We start from the raw sequence: 21,958 nt of genomic DNA on the forward strand, positions 1-21,958 counted from the left end.
TAGCTGGTCATTAATAACTAATTAAACAAGAAACCATAAGGAGTGGGTGGTGTTTTTTGTTTTTTTTTGTTTTTTGTAGTAAAAGCCATCATTTTGAGCCCTACCCAGTTTGGCTCAGTGCCGTGGTCGGCAAACTGCGGCTCGCGAGCCACATGCGGCTCTTTGGCCCCTTGAGTGTGGCTCTTCCTAAGCCTTAGGAGTACCCTAATTAAGTTACTAACAATGTACCTACCTATATAGTTTAAGTTTAAAAAATTTGGCTCTCAGAAGAAATTTCAATCGTTGTACTGTTGATATTTGGCTCTGTTGACTAATGAGTTTGCTGACCACGGGCTCAGTGGATAGTGTCATTCAGCCTGCAGACTGAAGGGTCTCCAGATAGATTCCAGTCAATGGCACATGCCCGGGTTGTGGACTTGATCCCCAGTAAGGGGCGAGCAGGAGGCAGCCAATCAGTGATCATCTGGGGAGTCCCTTGAAGCCTTTCTACCCCATGCCAGGATCTTGGGGAGCACAGAGTTTGAATAACTCCTCTAGGTGGTTCCAATGTGCCTGCAAGCATGTTCGATGCTTGACATGTGATCTCAATTCATCTGGATCACACCAGTACGAGGTGGGTACTTTCAAACCATTTATAGAAGGAAATTACTTAGCATCTCTTCAGCCTCAGAGATGCTAAGTAATTAGGCTAAAACGAGAGCCAACAAAGGACTGAGCTGAGACTCGAGGTTTATCTGACTCCAAAATCTGCGCTGGTCTGCGTTCCCGCCCCTGACTTTCCATCCCCTTACCCAGGGGTTCCCACACTGTAAGCTGATAAGTTGTAAGGATTTTGTGGGGTTTTGAAAACGCAGGTATCGATGCCGAACCCACAGAAATTCTGATTCTATAGGATTAGACGTCAGCCCAGGCGTGGGCACTTTAACAAGCACCCAGGGATTCCAGAGCCGGCGTCTTCATCAGACAGATTACCATTCTCCCCTGGAATGCAAATAGGATCATGTCAATTTTCCTGCCAACCTGTTTCTTTCCCAGCAAAGTCCAAATTCCTAAGCACGATGCGCGTGACCCCCCGCGTGGAGGTCACGGTCTTCTTTGCCTCGCCTCCCTCGTCTGTCTCGCCTGCCTTCCTCACCCCGGTCACAAGGAACCGCATACTCGCTCTTCAGGGACAAAGCTGAGCCTTTTTTTAGTTTTTATTCTTAAATATATTAAATGCATTTTTATTGACTTCAGAGAGGAAGGGAGAGGGAGAGAGAGAGAGAGACATCGATGATGAGAGAGGATCATGGATCGGCTGCCTCCTGCACGCCCCACACTGGGGATGGAGCCCGCAACCCGGGCATGTGCCCTGACCGGGAATCAAACCGTGACCTCCTGGTTCATAGGTCGATGCTCAACCACTGAGCCACGCTGGCCGGGAGAAGCCTTGCATTTCTTCATTCCCTCCACCGTCTGCACTTGGGCACTGATACACACCAGCCACCGCGTGAATATTTCTGAGCCAGAGTCCCCACCCAACTGGCTTACAGTCTAGCAGAGCAGACAGAAAAGAGCGCAGTGACAGTGGGTGCCTCAAAGGCCCGCCACACCAGCCCGCCCCCCTGGACACTCCCTGACACCGGGGGCCTAAGCGTGGGATGGAAGTTTGGCGATCACGTGTACAGAGGACAAATACCACTGCTCCCTTCTCCCCCCAATTTGTAATAAGTTCAATCAGAAAAAAAATATCAGAGCACACGCCTGAGAAGTCTCATCCTAACTCACCTGCCGTAAAACTGCCCCCCCCCAAAATCTGCCCTCTGCCAGGGTTCTTTTCATAACCTGTGACTCCCAAGAGAGAATAAAATTTGAGACCGCTAAGACCATAAGCATTTATGCCTACGCCTGAACATGGAGACAGTAGACAGGCAGCCACAGAGCCACCTTTAACGTCACACTCACAGGCTGAATTGATTCACACATAAATCGGGAGTGGCGTCGATTCTTAGAACTGCCCCTCGACTGAACTCGCATAAATTCTCTCTCTTGAACCAAGACCAAACTCAATACGCATCCGCCTAAGAATATTTAGAGACACACATGACCTCTGGTGCTAATGCTGTCGGACATTCAGAAAGTCCCTCTCTTACCTGTGGCTCCCAACCTTCTATTTTTTAAAAAATAATAATACAAAAGGAAAGACAACCAAATCCACAAAAGCTTTTGCATAAAGGAGCTCAGCTCAACATTAGGGACCGAGTTAAGCTTACAAGTGTTTAGAATAATTTTGTAAAACTAGTCTCTTTGTGGAGGTTGGTTAAATTCCTGGAAAAACGAACCCTCGGTGTTCACAGCAGATAACGCGTCCTCATTTATTCACTTTTTTGTTAATCCTCCCCTGAGGATATCTTCCCCTTGATTTTTAGAGAGAGTGGAAGGAAGGGGGAGAGACACAGAGAGAAACATCGATGTGAGAGAGGCACATCGATTGGTTGCCTCTCGTATGTGCCCCAACCGGGGCTGGGAATTGAGCCTGCAACCGAGGTACACACCTTTGACCAGAATGGAACCCGGGACCTTTCAGTTTGTGGGCCGTCGCTCTATCCACTGAGCCACACCTGCTAGGGCCATACGAGTTCTAGCGCCCAGAGCGGTGAGGTCAAAGGACCCAGGGACCAGAGCAGAACTCCCGCAAGAGGGTGGCGGTCTCAGGTGACACCTGAAGGGATGAGGGGAAGCTGCACCCAGGGAAGGAAGCGCTGGGTAGCAAAGCGCCAAGGCCGACCACACTGAGACCTGGGGACTAGGGTCTCCCCGGGGGGAAGGGGACAGGAATGGACCAGGGTCTGGTTAAGAGTTTGAGTTGGGCCTTAACCGGTTTGGCTCAGTGGATAGAGCGTCGGCCTTTGGACTGAAGGGTCCCAGGTTCGATTCCGGTCAAGGGCATGTACCTTGGTTGCGGGCACATCCCCAGTGTGGGGTATGCAGGAGGCAGCTGATGGATGTTTCTCTCTCATCGATGTTTCTAGCTCTCTACCCCTCTCCTTCCTCTCTGTAAAAAATCAATGAATTATATTTAAAAAAAAAAAGAGTTTGAGTTGGGCGAATCCAGAGAGAGGCTGGAGCTGTGGAGGGGACACAGTGTCATGTGAGCCAAGTCTGTGAGGGGCGGTTGGGGATTCAGGATGCTCATCTTCCTGCTCATGACTGGGCACAAGACAGCCTATGGCAGTGATGGCGAACCTAGGACACGCGTGTCAGAGGTGACACGCGAACTCATTTTTTTGGTTGATTTTTCTTTGTTAAATGGCATTTAAATATAGAAAATAAATATCAAAAATATAAGTCTTTGTTTTACTATGGTTGCAAAGATCAACAAAATTTCTATATGTGACACGGCACCAGAGTTAAGTTAGGGTTTTTCAAAATGCTGACACGCCGAGCTCAAAAGGTTTGCCATCACTGGCCTGTAGTCATCAATCTCCATGGACCATTCCCAGCCCATGGCACCGGGATGCACCGAGAGCTGAAGCCCAGTGATGGGAGAGTCTCATGGTGTCGGATGAATCAGGGCAACATATGGAGGCAGAGACCGATGGCAATATGGCTGAGCCTGGAGGACATGGTGACGTGGGCTCACCCGCTCCATGGAGGGGCGTGGGGGTGGACAGTGTGTGAATGTCATGCACTGTTCCCCGCCCTGCAATGGGCAGCCCCTCAAGCAGCCCTGACTTGGCCTGAGAGCCAAGAATTCTAAGAAAAAGGTCGGCGACACCTGGATTGGAGCCTAGCTTGACCGCTTAATAGGTGTGTAGGTTATTTAATAATTCTGAATCTAGGCCTGGCTGGCGTGGCTCAGTGGTCGAGCATTGATGGACCTGTGAACTGGGAGGTCATGGTTCAATTCCTGGTCAGGGCATGTGCCCTGATTGCAGGTTTGATCCCCACTGTGGGACCTGCAGGAGGCAGCTGATCAATGATGCTCTCTCATCATTGATGTTTCGCTCTCTCTACACTGTCCCTTCCTCTCTGAAATCCATAAAAATATATTTAAAGAACATAATTTTGAATCTGCCATTTCCTTATTGTATCTAGTGACCAAAATAAACTGATGAACAAAATAGGAACAGAGGCACGGATACATGCACAGACCGACAGCTGTCGGGGAAAGGAGGGGGAGGTTGACTAGGGATTAGGTGAACGGATTAGCCAAAGAACACATACACATAACCCACGGACACAGACAGCAGTGTGCTGCTGGCCAGAGGGAAGAGGGGGGACGGGGACCCGGTGGAAGTGGGGAAACGGGAGGAAAAGGGGGACATCTCTAATAGCGTCAACAATAAAATTTAAAGAATTAAAAAAATACAAATGAAAAATAAATTAAAAAAGGAATCAGTGAGATAACACTAGGCACCTTATATGGTAGCTGGCATATTGCAGGTATATGAAAAGTGACAGACGAAATAATAGATAAACATGGTCATTTGTGATGGGTCACAGCCAACCCCCTCCTGGAAGTCGGGTTCCAAGTCCCTTAACTCATCAGACCAGGATGCCAGGAAAATGCGATCATCAAATGAAAACAGAATAGCTGGCCGACGCGCCCCTCTTCTTAGGAGACAGCATCACAGAGACAAGAAAGCACCCGCCTCAGAGCTGGGGAAGCAGAGAGCCCGCCTGCAGTATTTCCAGAAGCGCGCAGAACGAAGTCCTTCATTTACAACACGGGACAAGCTGGCTCCTCCCATGCAGTGGTTGCCACCGGTACTGAGGCAAAGAGATTACAGTGGGAGTTCCCCTTATAGATGCACAGATAATCCATGGTCCATGCTCCATGCTCCATAAAAGCAAAACACAGTAATAATTGCCCGTGAAGAGCTCCTACAATGATTATTTCTAATTCAATGGAAAAGAGAGGCTCAAAAATCTCATGATACCTCTCTGATAAGACAGACTGGCCCTGTGGGATGTCACTGACTGTGTTGCTGTTATGATGATTATTGTATTGCTCTCAGACACTTTACGGTGCTTGACTGGTCCTCTATCAAGCCACGCTCTTCCTAACCATGTCCATAGAAAGGACATGAACAGGCAAGTCACAGATGGAAAAGTAGGCATAGCTCATAAACACGGGGGAAGAGTTTCAACCTTACGCATAATTGAAAAAAACAAACAACCAAACAATAAAACACCACTTTTTCCACCATCAGATTGGCAAAGATAAAGGATTTGACAATATACTACAATGTTGGCAAGAGTGGAGAAAACAAGTAATCTTACATCTTTTTAAAAAATATATTTTTATTGATCTCACAGAGGAAGGGGGAGAGAGAGATAGAAACATCAATGATGAGAGAGAATCATAGATCAGCTGCCTCCTGCAAGTCCCCCACTGGGAATCGAGCCCATAACCCAGGCATGTGCCCTTGACCGGAATCGAACCTGAAACCTTTCAGTTCACAGGCCGACACTCTATCCACTGAGCCAAACCAGCTAGGGCTAGGTTTTTCTTTTTCCTTTTCACTCCCTGGGTCAACGTCCCGCTTGCCTCAGGCCAAAGGGCAGCTCTCTGTCACTATGGGAGGCCCTTCAGGTCATGGAGGCTGAAACAGGCCCTCAGGGGAAAGGATAGCTGTGCTATCTGCCCTCAACACTATCTGTGATCATCAGAATGGCTGTGCCCATACGGGTTCCGTGAACTCTTTGAAAAATATATGCCACACTCAAGTAAACTTTTTTTAGAGAACAAACCTGGCAACAGGAAATGTCAACATTAATCATATACGTTTCATCAAAATTAATAGTTTGAGATAATTAGCTTCTGCTGCTTCCTCAAGTGGTAATTATGGACCATGAGAAGTGTCACATTTCCCCCTTTTGAACATTAAACCCTAAAGATAAAAGATGGTCTTTAAAAGAATCTTTGAGCCCCAGCCGGTTTGGCTCAGTGGATAGAGCGTTGACTGACCTGTGGACTAAAGGGTTCTGGGTTCGATTCCAGTCAAGAGCACATGCCCAGGTTGCAGGCTTGATCCCCAGTACGGGGTGTGCAAGACGCAGCCGATCAATGATTCTTTCTCATCATTGATGTTTCTATCTCTCCCCCTTCCTCTCTGAAATCCATTAAAAAAATATATTAAGAAAAATAATAATCTTTGAGATTTTAGCTATGGGAATAGAAACAATACTTTCAGGGTACTAATCTAATCAAATATCTTGTAATTCAGGAAATTTGAATTTTACTTGACTTGATGGTGAAATACGTTCAGATGTGTGCTTTCATATGAGAATACAGTTCGGAAGAATATACATATCTGAATCTAAATGTTTGAGGACTTCTCTTTTCCTTCATTTAAAATTAAGCGTTTATCTTCCATTCCCCATTATATATGAAAAGTTATCCATGCAATGTTAGAGAAAAAATCACATTAATTATACTGTTTCATTTTAGCAATTCTTCAGCAGCTTTCTTTTTCTAACTAATTTCCATAGGATAGTCTGTAAATAAATAATCTATTAACTCCAGTCTCCCCTCTCATAATCCTGTTACTTCCCAAAAGTGCATTCCCCCATGGAGGGATAATACATTGATCTGGATAACACATGGTATCTCAATGAACAGTATTATTCCTGTATTAGATACTTGTTTTTACATGGAAATTATTGCCCATTAAAAAAGAGTAGCTGGCCTGATTGGTGTGGCTCAGTGGCTGAGCATCGACCCATGAACCAAGAGGTCACTGGTTCAATTCCCGGTCAGGGCACATGCCTGGGTTGTGGGCACGACTTCCCTGTTGTAACTAAAAAGTACTTTAGAGGGATATATCTTGAGATTATGCAAATATCCTTCTCTTCATTACACTTCACCTGCCTGTTTTATTTTACTTTTTTTAATTTTTATTGATTTTGGAGAGAATCTTTGATCGGCGGCCTCCTGCAAGCCCCCTACTGGGGCTCCAGCCTGCAACCTGGGCATGTGCCCTGACCAGGAATCGAACCGTCACCTCCCAGTTCATAGCTCGATGCTCAACCACTGAGCCACACCAGCTGGGCCCAACAGTAAAGACATCGCTGGGTTTGTCAATCTAACGCATGGTGGATCAAAGTTTATGTGGATAAAGGGAAAATCCAGTAGTTTAAGAAAAGGATGAAAGTGGATTGTAAGCTCGTCTTTATTTTGGAGCAAAGTGAGATGGAACTTAGAAGGGGCTGGCCAACACCGGCCATGAACTTCTGTCCCTTAATTAGAGGAACAATAGCCGGCTGACTCGATCCTCGATTACATCACAGATGCTCCTGGATGAAGGGCACTTGCAGGAACATACTCTGTCCTCACAGAACCCTCTCACGTCAGACACCCCAACTGTCCTCATTGGGCGGATGAGAAAAATGTGGTCCGTGCTCTAACCGGTTTGGCTCAGTGGATAGAGCGTCGGCCTGCGGACTGAAGGGTCCCAGGTTCGATTCCGGTCAAGGGCATGTACCTTGGTTGTGGGCACATCCCCGGTAGGGGGTGTGCAGGAAGCAGCTGATCGATGTTTCTAACTCTCTATCCCTCTCCCTTCCTCTCTATAAAAAAATCAATAAAATATATTAAAAAAAAAATGTGGTCCCATAAAATCAAGAAACTTGCCCAAGATCTTGCATCTCCCAAATGGCCCAGCCAGATCCAAACCCAGGTAACTCGGCCCTGCAGTCTATGTCCTTAGTCTCTAATGTGAAAGGAAGGGAGGAGGAGGAGGAGGGGGAATGTGGCTCAGTCACACAAGGAATGAGATGAGCCTTTCCTCTGTGTCACTGTACCTGTCCCCCATCCCCTTGAGGGACCATCTAATGACACCCTTGGAACTTGGGTGTCGAATTCTCCACAAAAGGAACCAGACAGTAGATAACATCACGGGGCCAGAACAGCTTGTTGTAGCCAGAAAGCCAAGCTGCTCTCAGATATGTGGACTAGTGCCCAAAAGTACAAGACAGCTCGCTCTAGCCAAGTAATAACCATACAGGCATTAAAAGAAAAAACCCCACAACGATTAAAACCTATTGCAGCCAACTGAGTCCGTTAAGATAGCTGTAAGGCCATGACACTAAATGAGAAAGTACAAAATACGAGGAGGTGGCTGTCAGTGCATACAGAGGTCCCTCAATGCTGTGTTCTATACATGGTATCTACTGAAGAAGCAAATTCTGCATGTCTTACACTGGCGCTGCAACTAGGTCATTAATATAGATACGTCTACAGACACAGTTTATTATTTTAAGTAAGAAATTAATGGATCAGAGGAAGAGATTCAGAACACAAAATAGGTAAAATACATAAAATAGAGAAATCAGCTTTTTTCATAGAGAAATTAAGGAATTTAGCAAGTATATGTAAAAAGTGGGTGTGTGTAATGTTTGTTATACTTTCTGTGGCCAAACCCTGGTGCTTCAGGCCACCCCTTATTGGAGAACCACTGTGATAACTTATACATGGGTGACCCAGCCTAAAATATTGTACAGACCCAAGCCCATTCATTTTAGGATGAAAGAAGATTCCTGGGTTCAGGAATCGTGGATTTCACATATGCACACAGAGTTGGTCCATCCCCTTCTGGCTTCAGACCAAGTGGGCTTCAGTTAACATGGATCTGCAGGTGTGTGGGCAAGAGTGAGCAGAACTAAGCCAGTAACCCCCTGGGCATGGGGGCTGATTGAGGAGGACAAGGGGCGAACGTGAGGAGGGCCAGGAGCAGGCCCTTCCATAATTATGATCACCGAGGGTAACATTAGTCTACTGTTGTTACCTGCACAGAATAGGTAACAAGCATCCAGCAATACGATTAAAAGACAATGATAACCCACCAAAATTTTATGTTTACTCAGCTTTTCTAGTGAGAGTTGGCAGAAATGAACTGCCATGCTGTTATGGGAACTGGGCCTGGGGTGGAGGAGGAGCTGGGTGACAGCAGTTCTGTGTGGATTTTTCAGGAAGGTGTGGTCAAGAAAAGCTCTCTTCTAGTAGATGTCTAGTAGTGCCGCCAAGGAGCGGGTGAGTAATAATCCAACAAAAGTGATGTGGACAGGTGAGAAAGATGTAGGTGCAAAATACAAAAAGGACGCCCCACCCCCTCATGAAAGGTTGGGCGTTCCACTGTGAGCAGGTGTTCCACACCTGGGCAGCACCCAGAGGTAAGTTCCAGTGTTTCTACGGGCCCCTGGAGATGTAATTCGTAGGAAACCTCACAGTACACAGTCATCTCTTGCAAAAGTGGTATAAAATTATAATCAGGGGCACTAATAAATCATAAAATAGCCAAGCCATGGCACGCATGCAATCTAAACTGGCAGAATAAGCCATTCATTTTAAAATATATATATTTTTAATTTACTTCAGAGATGAAGGGAGGAGAGAGAGAGACAGAAACATCAATGATGTGAGAGAATCATTGATCGGCTGCCTCCTGCATGCCCCACACTGGGGATCGAGCCTGCAACCTGGGCACGTGCCCTGACTGGGAATTGAACCGATGACCTCTTGGTTCATGGGTTGATGCCCAACCACTGAGCAACGCTGGCCGGGCAGAATAAGCCATTCTTTACTCCAATGATTCTCCAGAGCCCACCAAGATGTACTTTCCTAGCAGAAGCTAGAAAATTTGCCTTGTCGGGTAGTCAAGTGACACCGAGGCTTATATTTATAGGGACCAAATCAGCAATTAAAAACGCATTGGGAAATGAGGGGAGTACACAGAAATGCAGCCCGAAGCAGCAAAGTGGGTCAGAGTCATGTACTGAGATCAGAGGACCTCGTGTCTGAGACTAACAACTGAGGCTGGTTAAAGGCACTTTGGGGGATAAGTGTAGAGCAGTTTTTATGTTACAGATTCACGTGGAAGTTATGATCGCCGAGGGTAACATTAGTCTACTGTTAGTTCAGTATTACAGCAGCAAAGTAATAAAAGGGGGAAAAGAAATAAAATAAGTCCGACAGAAAAATTATAGATAGGGTTGTTTTTTATAGGGAGATCCATTTTTTATTTTTATTTTAAAAATGTATTTTATTTATTTATTTTTTAAGAGAGAAGAAGGGAGAGGGAGAGAGAGATAGAAACTTCAACGATGAGAGAGAAATATCATCCATCGGCTGCCTCCTGCATGCCCCCCACTGGGGATCGAGCCCACAACCCGGGCATATGCCCTGCTCGAGGATTGAACCAGTGGCCTCTTGGTTCTTGGCTTGAAGCTCAACCACTGAACTATACCAGCCGGCAGGAGATAGTGTTTTAGAAAGACATAAAAGCTGGGGAAAGACTGAGTTGACGGTGTGACTTGCAGTAGTAGAGATAAGGTGAATTAAATAACATATTTAGGAGAGTGAGCCCGGGATGAGAAGCTCTTGGGGAGAGGCTGTCAAAACACAGAGAAGCCGCTGACAGAGTTGATATTCTTTCAGCTCCCAGGAGTGGGAAGAGCTGCAAACCCAGAGGGAGTTTAATTGTAGCTTCACAGTAATAAGATCTCAGCAGGCGGCGGGCACCTTAAGGGGAAACGCAGGAACAGAAAGCCAGGAGGCCAAGGAAAGGGTAATGGGAAGCTGAGCGGCACGTGCTCACTGGCGCCACCTGGAGGTGGAGTCTGGGGAAGTCAGTGCCAGGAAAGGAGTGAGGTGATGGGTGGCATTCCAGCACAGAGGGCTGTGTTGGGACTGGCATGCTGGGCAGAACAGGTGGGCGCTTCCCCTTCAGGTCTACCTCAGTGCCCATGTACTCACTGGGGTGCACCCCCAAATTGTCTCCCCTCCTTTCCCAGGGGCATCCCTGCCAAAAGGAACCTCGGACTGAAGAACAGAGAAACCCACTCCCCTCTGTTGAGGGACTGGAGCCATGGCCAGGCTGCCCCGAGGACACGGATAGGTGGAGCCAGGAGTCAGCCTGTTTGTGAACTGGCAGCTGAAGCAAAAGCTCCAGGGAGGCAAGTGACCCGGGGAAGGACTGAGGAGGCTGCCGGAAGGAGCAACTGGATAACAAGAAAATGAAAACATTGCACATTAAACAGAAGGGGCTGGGGTCCAGGAGGATGTTCCAGAAACTGGGAGACTGCAGATGCCGATGGACCAGACCACCTATAATCATAAAAGTGCAATATGCTAATTAGACCGGACAGCCAAACGACCTTCCGGACGTCCTTCTGAATGACCTTCTAGATGAAGCCAGGGCTGCGAGGGCCGAGGCAAGCTGCTGCGGCTGCGAGGGTCGAGCCCCTTGCACGAATTTCATGCGCTCTAGTGTATATAAAACAGGACTCTGACCACAAAGAATATCAATCTGCCCAGGGAGCCAACCTCTTACCTAGAACAACCAGCCAGGAGAGCCAGCCTGCTTTGAGTCAGGCTACTTTCCCGAGTCATCATCTAGAGGGCTGAGCCGTGACTTCTAGAACCCGAATGGCCATGCTTGCTTAGCAAGTGCCAGCTTCCCTAATTTCTGTCCCCACTTCCGACCTGGGAACCACCGAGTCAAACAGGCACTCCCAGCCCGTCACCCAGGAAGCCGCGCTGCTGGTGGGCAGGCCGCCAGCTTCCTCACGCCAACAGCCTCAAGTCAGGGCACCTGAACCTTCCCTCTTTGCTACTATAAAGGTTTCCCCCTCCTCCGCCTGCCTTTGAGAGTTGGCCAGACGCAGGGGACGGTGGCTGACCACCGTGATACAAGCTCCGAATAAATAGCCCCCGTTCTCCTGTGCTTGGTCCCTGTTTACCTCCCCCCCCTCCGCCCCCAACTAAAATCAGGAGGAAGTTGATTCAGGAGAAGCAAGGACGTGGGAAGAAGAGAAAGTCAGCTATGAAGGGAGGAGGGGGATTCTGACTCTGAAAGGAACAGGAGAGGGTTAATATTTACATATTGCTTGGTAGGCCTTTCTCTTTTTTATTTTATTGATTTAGAGAGGGAGAGAGAGAGAGAGAAACATCAATGATGAGAGAGAATCATTGATCGGCTGCCTCCTGCATGCCTCCCGCATGCCTCCCTACTGGGGATTGAGCCCGCAACCCGGGCATGTGCCCTTGCCCGGAATCGAACCTGGGACCCTTCAGTCCGCAGGCTGACGCTCTATCCACTGAGCCACACCGGCGAGGGCGGGAGGCGTTTCTTGATAGGTTATAGGTTTCCACAACTTACTATGGCCTCATAGAACCTGGTGAGATAGATTTTTTTTAATCTACCATTTTTAAGGGAAATGAAACTAAACTACTCTTCATAACCCTGCAGGGGCAGAACGGAGTCCAAGGCCAGGTTTGCTTTTTGTGATGTCAGCTCTGCCCCCGAGTCTGCTCTGACAGCCCACAGAGTGTCTGACCAGAGTATTGCCATGACGGTCTCACTAACTATTGTACCTCCTCGTTGCAGGGGTTTGGTGCTCCACAAGCAGGAGACGAATGAAATAACGAGATTACTGTCTCGCCCACGTTTACAGATTGGCAAGCGGTAGCGTGTGGATGTGAATCCAGATCTTTCTGACACCGAAGTCCATGGTCGTTCCCTGCATGGGGCTGACTTGGAGGAGTTGCTGGCAGGTGCAAAGGTGACGCAGATATTAATCGCACTGACCTGAGGTGGTTACAACCAGAAAGGCCAGGGCTGTGGTCGGCAAACCGCGGCTCGAGAGCCACATGTGGCTCTTTGGCCCCTTGAGTGTGGCTCTTCCACAAAATACCACGTGCGGGCGTGCACGTACAGTGCGAAGTTGACTTACAACTTTAAGTAAAGTTTATTAAGTTAATTTTAGGGAATGTTGTGGAGTGAAAGAAGATGCAGTGTCGAGGATTGAGAAAGGCATGTTGAGATGGTTTGGACATAGAGAGAGGATGAACGGAAGGAGACAGACGAAACAAGTATACAAGACAAGTGGGGATGGGAGAGTTGGAAGGGGCCGACCTCAGCGAACGTGCCTCAATCAGATTGAGGACGTTTTTTAGCAAAGGCCAGCTTAGGAGCACCCTAATTAAGTTAATAACAATGTACCTACCTATAGAGTTTAAGTTTAAAAAATTTGGCTCTCAAAAGAAATTTCAATCGTTGTGCTGTTGATATTTGGCTCTGCTGACTAACGAGTTTGCCGACCACTAGGCTAGGGGGTTGGGAAGTACATGTTAGTTACTAAGGACAGTGGCAAGAGATGCGACTGAGGGGTGGGAGGTCTGTTAGCCAGGCACCAAAGAAGGTGGAGAGAATCCTGGAAGTGAGAACATGATGTTTTCTTTCTTTTTAAAATATACATATATTTTTATTGATTTCAGAGAGGAAGGTAGAGGGAGAGAGAGATAGAAACATCAATGATGAGACAGAATCATGGATCGGTTGCCTCCTGCACGCCCTACACTGTGGACCAAGCCCCCAACCCGGGCATGTGCCCTGACTGGAAAACCAACCGTGACTTCCTGGTTCCTAGGTTGACGCTCAACCACTGAGCCACGCCGGCCAGGGAGAACGTGATGTTGTCTACAATGATAAGGAGGGGGTGGACGATGCAAGAAAATCCCATCAGGTTCACATGAGGATGACTGAGAGAAGACGGTGGAACAATAGACTGTCCCACTGGCGACTGGGACCCCAGTGGGGTACCAGGACCCACCGTTGCCCAACAAGCAGAAGGTCCCCGGGACAAGGACAGACACACAGGAAGTGCCTGTGGTGAGGCCGAGAAGGTAGGACAGAAACGGGACACAGGGGAAGAGGCTGTAGAAGACAGGAAGACCTGGAGGGGCTGCAGTTCTAGAAAAGGCGACGCGTAGAGGGATGGCACCTCGTAGCCAGGTGGTGACCCCACTACCCAGGGGAAAGGAACCAGGAGGATGGATGGTCATTGAAGAGTATGTTCTGGAAGGAGGGGGGCGCTGTGTGGAGTCATCCGTGGAGTTACTGACCCAGAAGGAAGAAGTAACCAGACCCAAATGCCAGGTGCACGAGTTCAAAGTAAAAATTAGATCCAATGATAGCTTCCCCCAACGTGTACGGGACATAATTGTAAGGCCCCCTCTTTCCTATAGCTGGCAATGTGTGCTAAAAAGTACTGGGTGTTGTCTTGAGACAGTTATGATAGTCTGGCCTTTAGAAAATTCAAAGTACTCAGTAGTCTTTTTATTTTTTCTTCTTCTAAGTATATTTTTATTGATTTCAGAGAGGAAGGGAGAGGGAGAGAGAGAGCTAGAAACATCAACGATGAGAGAGAATCATAGATCGGCTGCCTCCTGCACACCCCCTACTGGGTACCGAGCCCGCCTACCGGGGCATGTGCCCTTGACTGGGATTGAGCCTGGGACCCTGCAGTCCACAGGCTGACGCTCTAGCCACTGAGCAAAACTGGCTTGGGCATCAGCAGTAGTCATTGCAGGGTGAGGTGAGAGAGAGGACAGAGCCATTCCCCTGTAGGGAGTCACTGGCCCCTTGTCCACATTATGTTGGGAGCTTTCAGGGAGAAGGGAATGACCATTGCTATTGTTCTATTGCTTTTATGATCCCAATACAATTCTTCTCCCAAATCCAATCTGGGAAGTAAATATACTGAGGGACGCCTTCTGAACATGACGAAATAAATCTATAACGTGTACGGATTTCTCTCCTGCATCCTTTGTTTTCCATATAATACAGTTGCCTGGTAACTAGACTCTCATATATCCTGAGCTGCAAAGAAAACAAACTCCTATGGCTTTTTCCAGACATTTTTTGTGTGTGCCATACGTTTGACCCCAGAAAAGTCAGGATAAAAACTCACATGCATGTTACCGGGTGGTTGATTTTAAGCCAGAAAGGAGAGGCACTTAGTTAGACTGATGCTTCCCACGGGGGAAAATTATCATTAAAATTCATTATAAGCGCTAACTCATAGTAACTTGTCATTTTGTGGTTGACCTCTGTTTTTTAAAAAAATATATTTTTATTGATTTCAGAGAGGAAGGGAGAGGGAGAGAGAGAGAGAGCTAGAAACATCCACGATGAGAGAGAATCATGAATCGGCTATCTCTTGCACACCCCCTACTGGGGATCGAGCCCACAACCCGGACATGTGCCCTTGACTGGGAATCGAACCGTGACCTCCTGGTTCATAGGTTGATGCTCAACCACTGAGCCTCACCGGCTGGGCATGAAGATGATGGTGTTTTTTGACTTCCATCTGATGGAACAATTAGCACACTGTCCCGTCCACTTGGGGTCCCCTTTTTTGGCCGTCACAGAACAGACCAGAACCTTACAAGCAGAGGCCGTGATGCAGAAATGCGGACGGGTGCAGACTGTCATTCTGTCCCCCACCCCCCTGCACAGGACCTGCCCAAACTGTAAAGTGAATGAAATCACGACTCATTTTTCTCCCCTTGTCGAAATGAGAGTCTCAGTTGGACCCAGAGGCGAGTGAACTCAGGTGACCACGTGTGGCTGTGACCTCTCTCCACTGTCCAGGGCCCCCTGGCTCTCTCGCCCGCCCCCTAAGAGAGAATTTTTGTCTGTTACCTCTTACCGACATTTATTTTGGCAGTTTTTTTCCGAGAGTCCGTCCTCATCCTCTCCCATGATGTCCACGGCCGAGAAGATCAAGGCGACCAGGATGGCGAAGCAGCAGACCAGGGCGAAGATGACGATGCACCTCTGCTGGGACTGCGGAGAAGAGGAGGGAGAGGAGAGTGAGGAGGCTGCCGCTCCCAGGACGCAGGACCGGGCAGCTGCTCGGAACCCTCTGGGAAACAGTGACTTCCCTCACCTTCCTGCTCATTCCTCAACACACCCTTCAAACGCCCACACCGGATGTGCGAGCCTCTTAAATAATTCAGCCGCTGCATCAACACTTCCGGACCAGTCAGCTCTTCTTCTTTCTCATCAAAAGCAGCCAAGCCCTGGCTGGCGTGGCTCAGTTCATTGGGCATCGTCCCAGGCACCGAAAGGTTGCTGGTTCGATGCCTGGTCTGCCAGGGATGTGCAGGAGGCGGCCCATCCATGTTCCACTCTCATATTGATGTTTCTCTCTCTCCCCCTCTCCATTCCACTCTCTCAAAAAATCCATTTAAAATCCCCCCCCCCTCTAAAAAGTTATTTATTTATTTATTGTTAATCCTCACCCAAGGATATTTCCCTATTGATTTTTAGAGAGAGTGGAAGGAAGGGGGAGGGACACAGAGAGAGAAACATCGATGTCACAGTGACTGGCTGCCTCCTGCACGTGCCCCAACCAGGGCTGGGGATCAAGCCGGCAACTGAGTTTCGTGCCCTCGATCAGAATCGAACCCAGACCTTTCAGTCTGTGGGCCGATGCTCTACCCACTGAGCCAAACCAGCTAGGGCTAAAAAAATATTTTTATTTTTAATCCTCACCCGAGGATATTTTCCCATTGATTCTGAGAGAGAGTGGAAGAGAGAGGGAAAGACAGAGAGAAACATCGATGTGAGAGAAACAGATAGATTGGCTGCCTCCTGCATGAGCCCCGACCAGGGCCCGGGCCTGGGAGGAGCCTGCAACCGAGGTACGTGCCCTTGACCGGAATCAAACCCGGACCCTTCAGTCCACAGCCGATGTTCTATCCACTGAGCAAAACCAGCTAGAGCTAACAAATCTTTTTTTAAAAAAACAGACAAGAAAAGTTCACTGCAAGATCCATGATCGCAAATTAAAAATGAGACACAGAAGGGCTCCATACTATTTTCTGGCCCCTGCTATGACCACTACCTCCCAGACTCTGTTATCAACCTCCTTCCCCACAGACTCGGGGGAAGGCCATCACCAGCCGTGTGCGTGCACAGCTAATCCCACACACGGGCAGGCACTGCAGACACACTGCTCTGTGGGGCCGAGTGGAGTGAAGCGCACAGCACCGCCCTGAGCCCCAGAGCAGCCCTTTGCACGGGGTGACCGTGTCCGGCTGGAGGCGGGCTGAGCTGGGTCAGGCTGTTCATAAATCTCCCTCTGGCTTCGCCGTTAACAGCAATGGCTCTTCAGGCCTCCCTCCCTGGCATCTGTACCACACCCTCCAAAGCAAAGAGAATCCTTCCACACATTCCTAGGCCACAAAATAAATGACTAGGGCGGGGGTCCTCAAACTACGGCCCGCGGGCCACATGCAAATACAAATATTGTATTTGGTCCCGTTTTGTTTTTTTACTTCAAAATAAGATATGTGCAGTGTGCATAGGAATTTGTTCATAGTTGTTTTTTAAACTATAGTCCGGCCTCCAATGGTCTGAGGGACAGTGAGCTGGCCCCCTGTTTTTAAAGTTTGAGGACCCCTGGACTAGGGAGAGATGGAATCAGGAAGAGAAAAGGAGTAAGCATCGCTAACCTAAACATAAAAGGTGACACGGAGAGGCAACACACATTGATTTGAGATGCAGTGTGACTCAGTGGTTGAGCATCGATTTAGGACCCAGGAGGTCCCGGTTCGATTCCTGGTCAGGGCACATGCCCGGGCTGCGGGCTCGATCCTTTCCAGGCATCAAGTACAATTCTATGACACTCCAGCTGGATGATGCCATGTGTTTGCCACCCAAAGGCAACTCTTCCGTCACCATATACAGTATTTGGCTCCCTTTACCCTGTACTATCCCCACCTCCTGTCCCTCTGGTAACCACTGTACTTTGTCTGCGTCTGTTGAGTTTTGTTTGCCTTGTTTGTTCATTCGTTGTTTCCAGTTTTTTCTTTTAGTGGAGAATACAATTTAGAAAACAAGACCTAAGTGCCAAGCATGTCTGTTGTTACTGGGGTATTGCCTCTCCCAGACCCTCCCAGTGCACAATGCTAGGAAATTCTCTCTCTCTCTCTCTCTCTCTCTCTCCTGTTTATTTTGACATCTGTCCCTCTATATTAAAAACCCGAGTTCAGCCCTAACTCTAACTGGTTTGGCTCAGTGGATAGAATGTCGGCCTGCGGACTGAAGGGTCCCAGGTTCGATTCCGGTCAAGGGCATGTACCTTGGTTGCAGGCACATCCCCAGTAGGGGGCGTGCAAGAGGCAGCTAATCGATGTTTCTCTCTCATCGATGTTTCTAACTCTCTATCCCTCTCCCTTCCTCCCTGTAAAAAATCAATAAAACATATATAAAAAATAATAAAATAGCCAACAAGTACAAATGATTATTAAAAAAATATAAAAAAATAAAATGAAAACCTGAGTCCACTCCAACACTTCAAATTTCAATCCACATCCCAGATTCATTCTGACCTCTCCCTTTTTTTTTTCTTTTGTTTAAAATCCTCACCAAGGATAATTTTCCATTGATTTTTTTTTTTTTTTGGAGAGAGAGAGTGGAAGGGAGGGGAGAGGCAGAGAGAGAAAAACATCAGTGTGAGAGAGATACATCGATTGGCTGCCTCCCACACCGGACACTCACATCAGCTGGGGAAGAACTCCTATGTTTGTAGCAAAGGATTTACAGGTAAAATCATTTCACTTAGGTCTGAAGTGATAATGTTCCAGGCAGAACTAGCCCCTTCAGAGAAGTGTTATTTTTGTGTGTTGTTGTTGTTGTTTTAATTTTAGAGAGGGAGGGACAGGGAGGGAAAGAGAAACACAGATCTGTTTTTCCAGTTATTTATACCCTCATTGGTTGATTCTTTTTTTTAAAAAATTATATTTTATTGATTTTTTCCAGAGAGGAAAGGAAAGGGATAGAGAGTTAGAAACATCGATGAGAGAGAAACATCGATCAGCCGCTTCCTGCACACCCCCCACTGGGGATGTGCCCGAAACCCCAGCATGTGCCCTTGACCGGAATCAAACCCAGGACCCTTCAGTCCGCATGCCGACGCTCTATCCACTGAGCCAGACCAGCGAGGGCTGCAGTGTCTTTGCGAAGGGGTTCAGTGAAACTAATGTGCCAGCCCTGGAGGAGATGGTTACCCCAATTCCTCACTCTAAAATTCCACACCCCAATGAAGCACTTGCCTGACTTTCAGAGAGGACAGCAATATTAACAGTAGATGTGGCAGACCTTAACGATTATGGAATTTAGGTGGTGAATGTTAATTTACTATTTTTGAAAATTGTCATTTTTTTTTAAATTTAAAATTTTTATTTCAATTACAGTTGACATTCAATATTGTTTTGTATTAGTTTCAGGTGTACAGTATACTGGTTATACATTTACATAATTTATGAAGTGATCCCTCCAGAAGTCTAGTGCCCACGTGGCTCCATACGTAGTTATTACAATTATTGACTATAGTCCCTATGCCAGGGATGGCGAACCTTTTGAGCTGGGCGTGTCAGCATTTTGAAAAACCCTAACTTAACTCTGGTGCCGTGTCACATATAGAAATTTTTTGATATTTGCAACCATAGTAAAACAAAGACTTAATATATTTTTATATTTATTTTATATATTTAAATGCCATTTAACAAAGAAAAATCAACCAAAAAAATGAGTTCGCGTGTCACCTCTGACACGCGTGTCATAGGTTCAAGATCACTGCCCTATGCTGTACTTTCACATCCCTGTGACGCTTTTATAACTCTCAATTTGTACTTCTTAATCCCTTCGTCTTTTTCACCCAGTTCCTCAACCCCCATCCCATCTGGCAGCCATCAGGTTTATTCTCAGTGTCTCTGATCTGTTTCTGCTCTTTGTTTTATAGATTTCCACCTAGAAGTGAAACCATATGGTATGTGTCTTCCTCTGTCCTGGCTTATTTCACTTAGCACAATACCCTCTAGGTCCATCCACATCGTTGCAAATGGTAAGACTATTCTTTTTTATGGCTGAGTAATAGTCCCTTGTATATAAAAGATCAAAGACCTAATTAAATAGAGGTGCCCACGTGTGTGGACAGAAGGACATGCATTTAATAAAATCACAGTCATGTTGCACATGAGCTGAAAGCGGAGTCGATCCAACACTGTCCTGCTAATGGTAACATCGAAGGTGTAATCATGGCAGGGGGTGACCGAGACGGGGTAGAGGGATGATGATTAAAAGCCACGGAGACGACGGGGTGTTGGGTGAGTCCTCAAGTCGAGGTTGGACGGTTAATAACATGAACCTGGAATGAGGGAAAGTGACCAATGGCAGGCCACTTTTCCATCGGCAGTAGTAACCAGTGTCCTGTCCGTGTAAGTAAATAAATACCTTCTAAAGTGTGGAAATATAATTATTCTCCGATTTTAAATTCTCGACCCCTGGCAAGCACATCACCTTGGGGTTAATTTTCTAATGAATCAAAAGAGCATTTGCATTTTAATGTGGATCTTATAATTGCTGACACTCTCAACCGGTTTTAATGATCTACGCCAAGAGTTTTCATAAACCCGGTCATCCGTACAACGTCTGCTTTCCCTGTTTAGATGTTATTTATGATATTACCGTGGTAACATGCACCATCTAAAACAATGTCAAATACAATCCCCAAGCAGTGATGAGTGTCTCACTGTGCTAGAATTTAAAATTCCCTCAAGCACTCTTAGAGGGACAAATATCAGTTTAAGATTTTCTGAGCGGTACCCAAGCAGCAGACTGAAATAGATATGGCACTCTGACTTTTTATGCCCTTCCCTTTAATAATATAAAATGATATAAGACTCAAGCTCATCTGCCTTGAAGGGTAGACATCCATTCCGCTCTCTCCACAGTGGTCCGTCGTGTTTCCTGGGAGATCAAGGTAAACAGTGGCCCCGAAGGTACATCAGCATCCCCTTCAGAGCTCCGTGGATTTATGGGAGCCCAACGACCCTGGATGTCGGCTACCCTTCTGTTTTATGAGCTCAGAGAGATACAATCTCATCCACAGCACAAGCCTGGCGTCCTGCAGAAGGCTCCTCAATGCTGCTCCATAGCATCGCTAGCGTGTTTAAAAGCCTGATGTAGTTTCCTAGGAATAATAGTACAAATTATTAAAGTTCCCGCTTAGAGTAACTAACTGGCCAGGTAAGGACAGACCCTGGCCACCTGGAAAAAGGAAAAAACAACAACAAAACCTTCCAGTGCTGGCACTTAAATTGGAGTTAGGCAGAGAGAAACAAGGAGAGATATCCTAAAAACTGTTTCTTTCCTCATTCTCTGCTTCAACTTAAAAAAAATACATATTTTTATTGATTTGAGAGAGGAAGGGAGAGGGAGGGAAGGAGGGAGGGAGAGGGGGGAAGAGAGTGAGAGAGAGAGAGAGAGATGTCAATGATGAGAATCATTGATCGGTTGCCTCCTGCACGCCCCACACTGGGGATCGAGCCCGCAACCTGGGCATGTGCCCTTGACCGGGAATGGAACCGTGACCTCCTGGTTCATAGGTCGGCGCTCAACCACTGAGACACACGGGCTGGCTGCTTGAGCTTTTTAATATTCACTCTCTTCTTAGGATTAATCTTTATATCCCTTTCTCTCCGTTGGCATACAAAGAACCTACTTTTCAAACATTTCCACGAGCAAAATCCTGCAAAGCATCTACTGTTTGATGCCAAGGTCAAATGCCCTTGGTGCAACTGTTACTTCCAATGACCGAAACGTTGGAAATGACAGAGATGATGTGCTTCTGCTTCTGCTTCCACGTGGTGCTGTCGCAGTGAAAGGCAAAGGTTTAGCATTTCAACCTGCAGTCTGCCGCCCGTCCGTCCTCCATCAGACCCGCTCAGGGTATTCCTGACTTAGCCCGTGGGAAGATCATGTCCTTCTCAACAACAAAGGATCTCACCTCCTCGCCTAAAAGACCCAGGGAAGTGGCAGGGAAGTGCGGCAGGACCTAGAACCATGAGCAAAGAATTAGGCCAAAGTCTCCATGGTGGTTAAAAGTTGTGGCTCTGGCCCTGACCGGTTTGGCTCAGTGGATAGAGCATCGGCCTGTGCACCGAAGGGTCCCAGGTTCGATTCCGGTCAAGGGCATGTACCTGGGTTGCGGGCACATCCCCAGTGGGGGGTGTGCAGGAGGCAGCTGATCGATGTTTCTCTCTCATCGATGTCTCTAACTCTCTATCCCTCTCCCTTCCTCTCTGTAAAAAAATCAATAAAAAAATGGCTCTGGCTGCAGT

General features: G+C 47.3%; 1 protein-coding gene across 1 annotated transcript in view; it reads right to left on the reverse strand.

Moving 5' to 3' along the window:
- The window catches only part of PLD5 (phospholipase D family member 5), a 166,505-nt gene that overhangs the window by 85,209 nt on the left and 59,338 nt on the right, over positions 1-21,958 (reverse strand). Inside the window, exon 2 of the mRNA XM_036354498.1 lies at positions 15,478-15,614. Within this exon, the coding sequence (XP_036210391.1) occupies positions 15,478-15,614 (137 nt within the window). The remainder of the gene's footprint in view (positions 1-15,477; positions 15,615-21,958) is intronic.

This window comes from Myotis myotis, unplaced genomic scaffold (assembly GCF_014108235.1).
Source record: "Myotis myotis isolate mMyoMyo1 unplaced genomic scaffold, mMyoMyo1.p scaffold_m19_p_21, whole genome shotgun sequence".
NCBI classification, from domain to species: Eukaryota; Metazoa; Chordata; class Mammalia; order Chiroptera; family Vespertilionidae; genus Myotis; species Myotis myotis.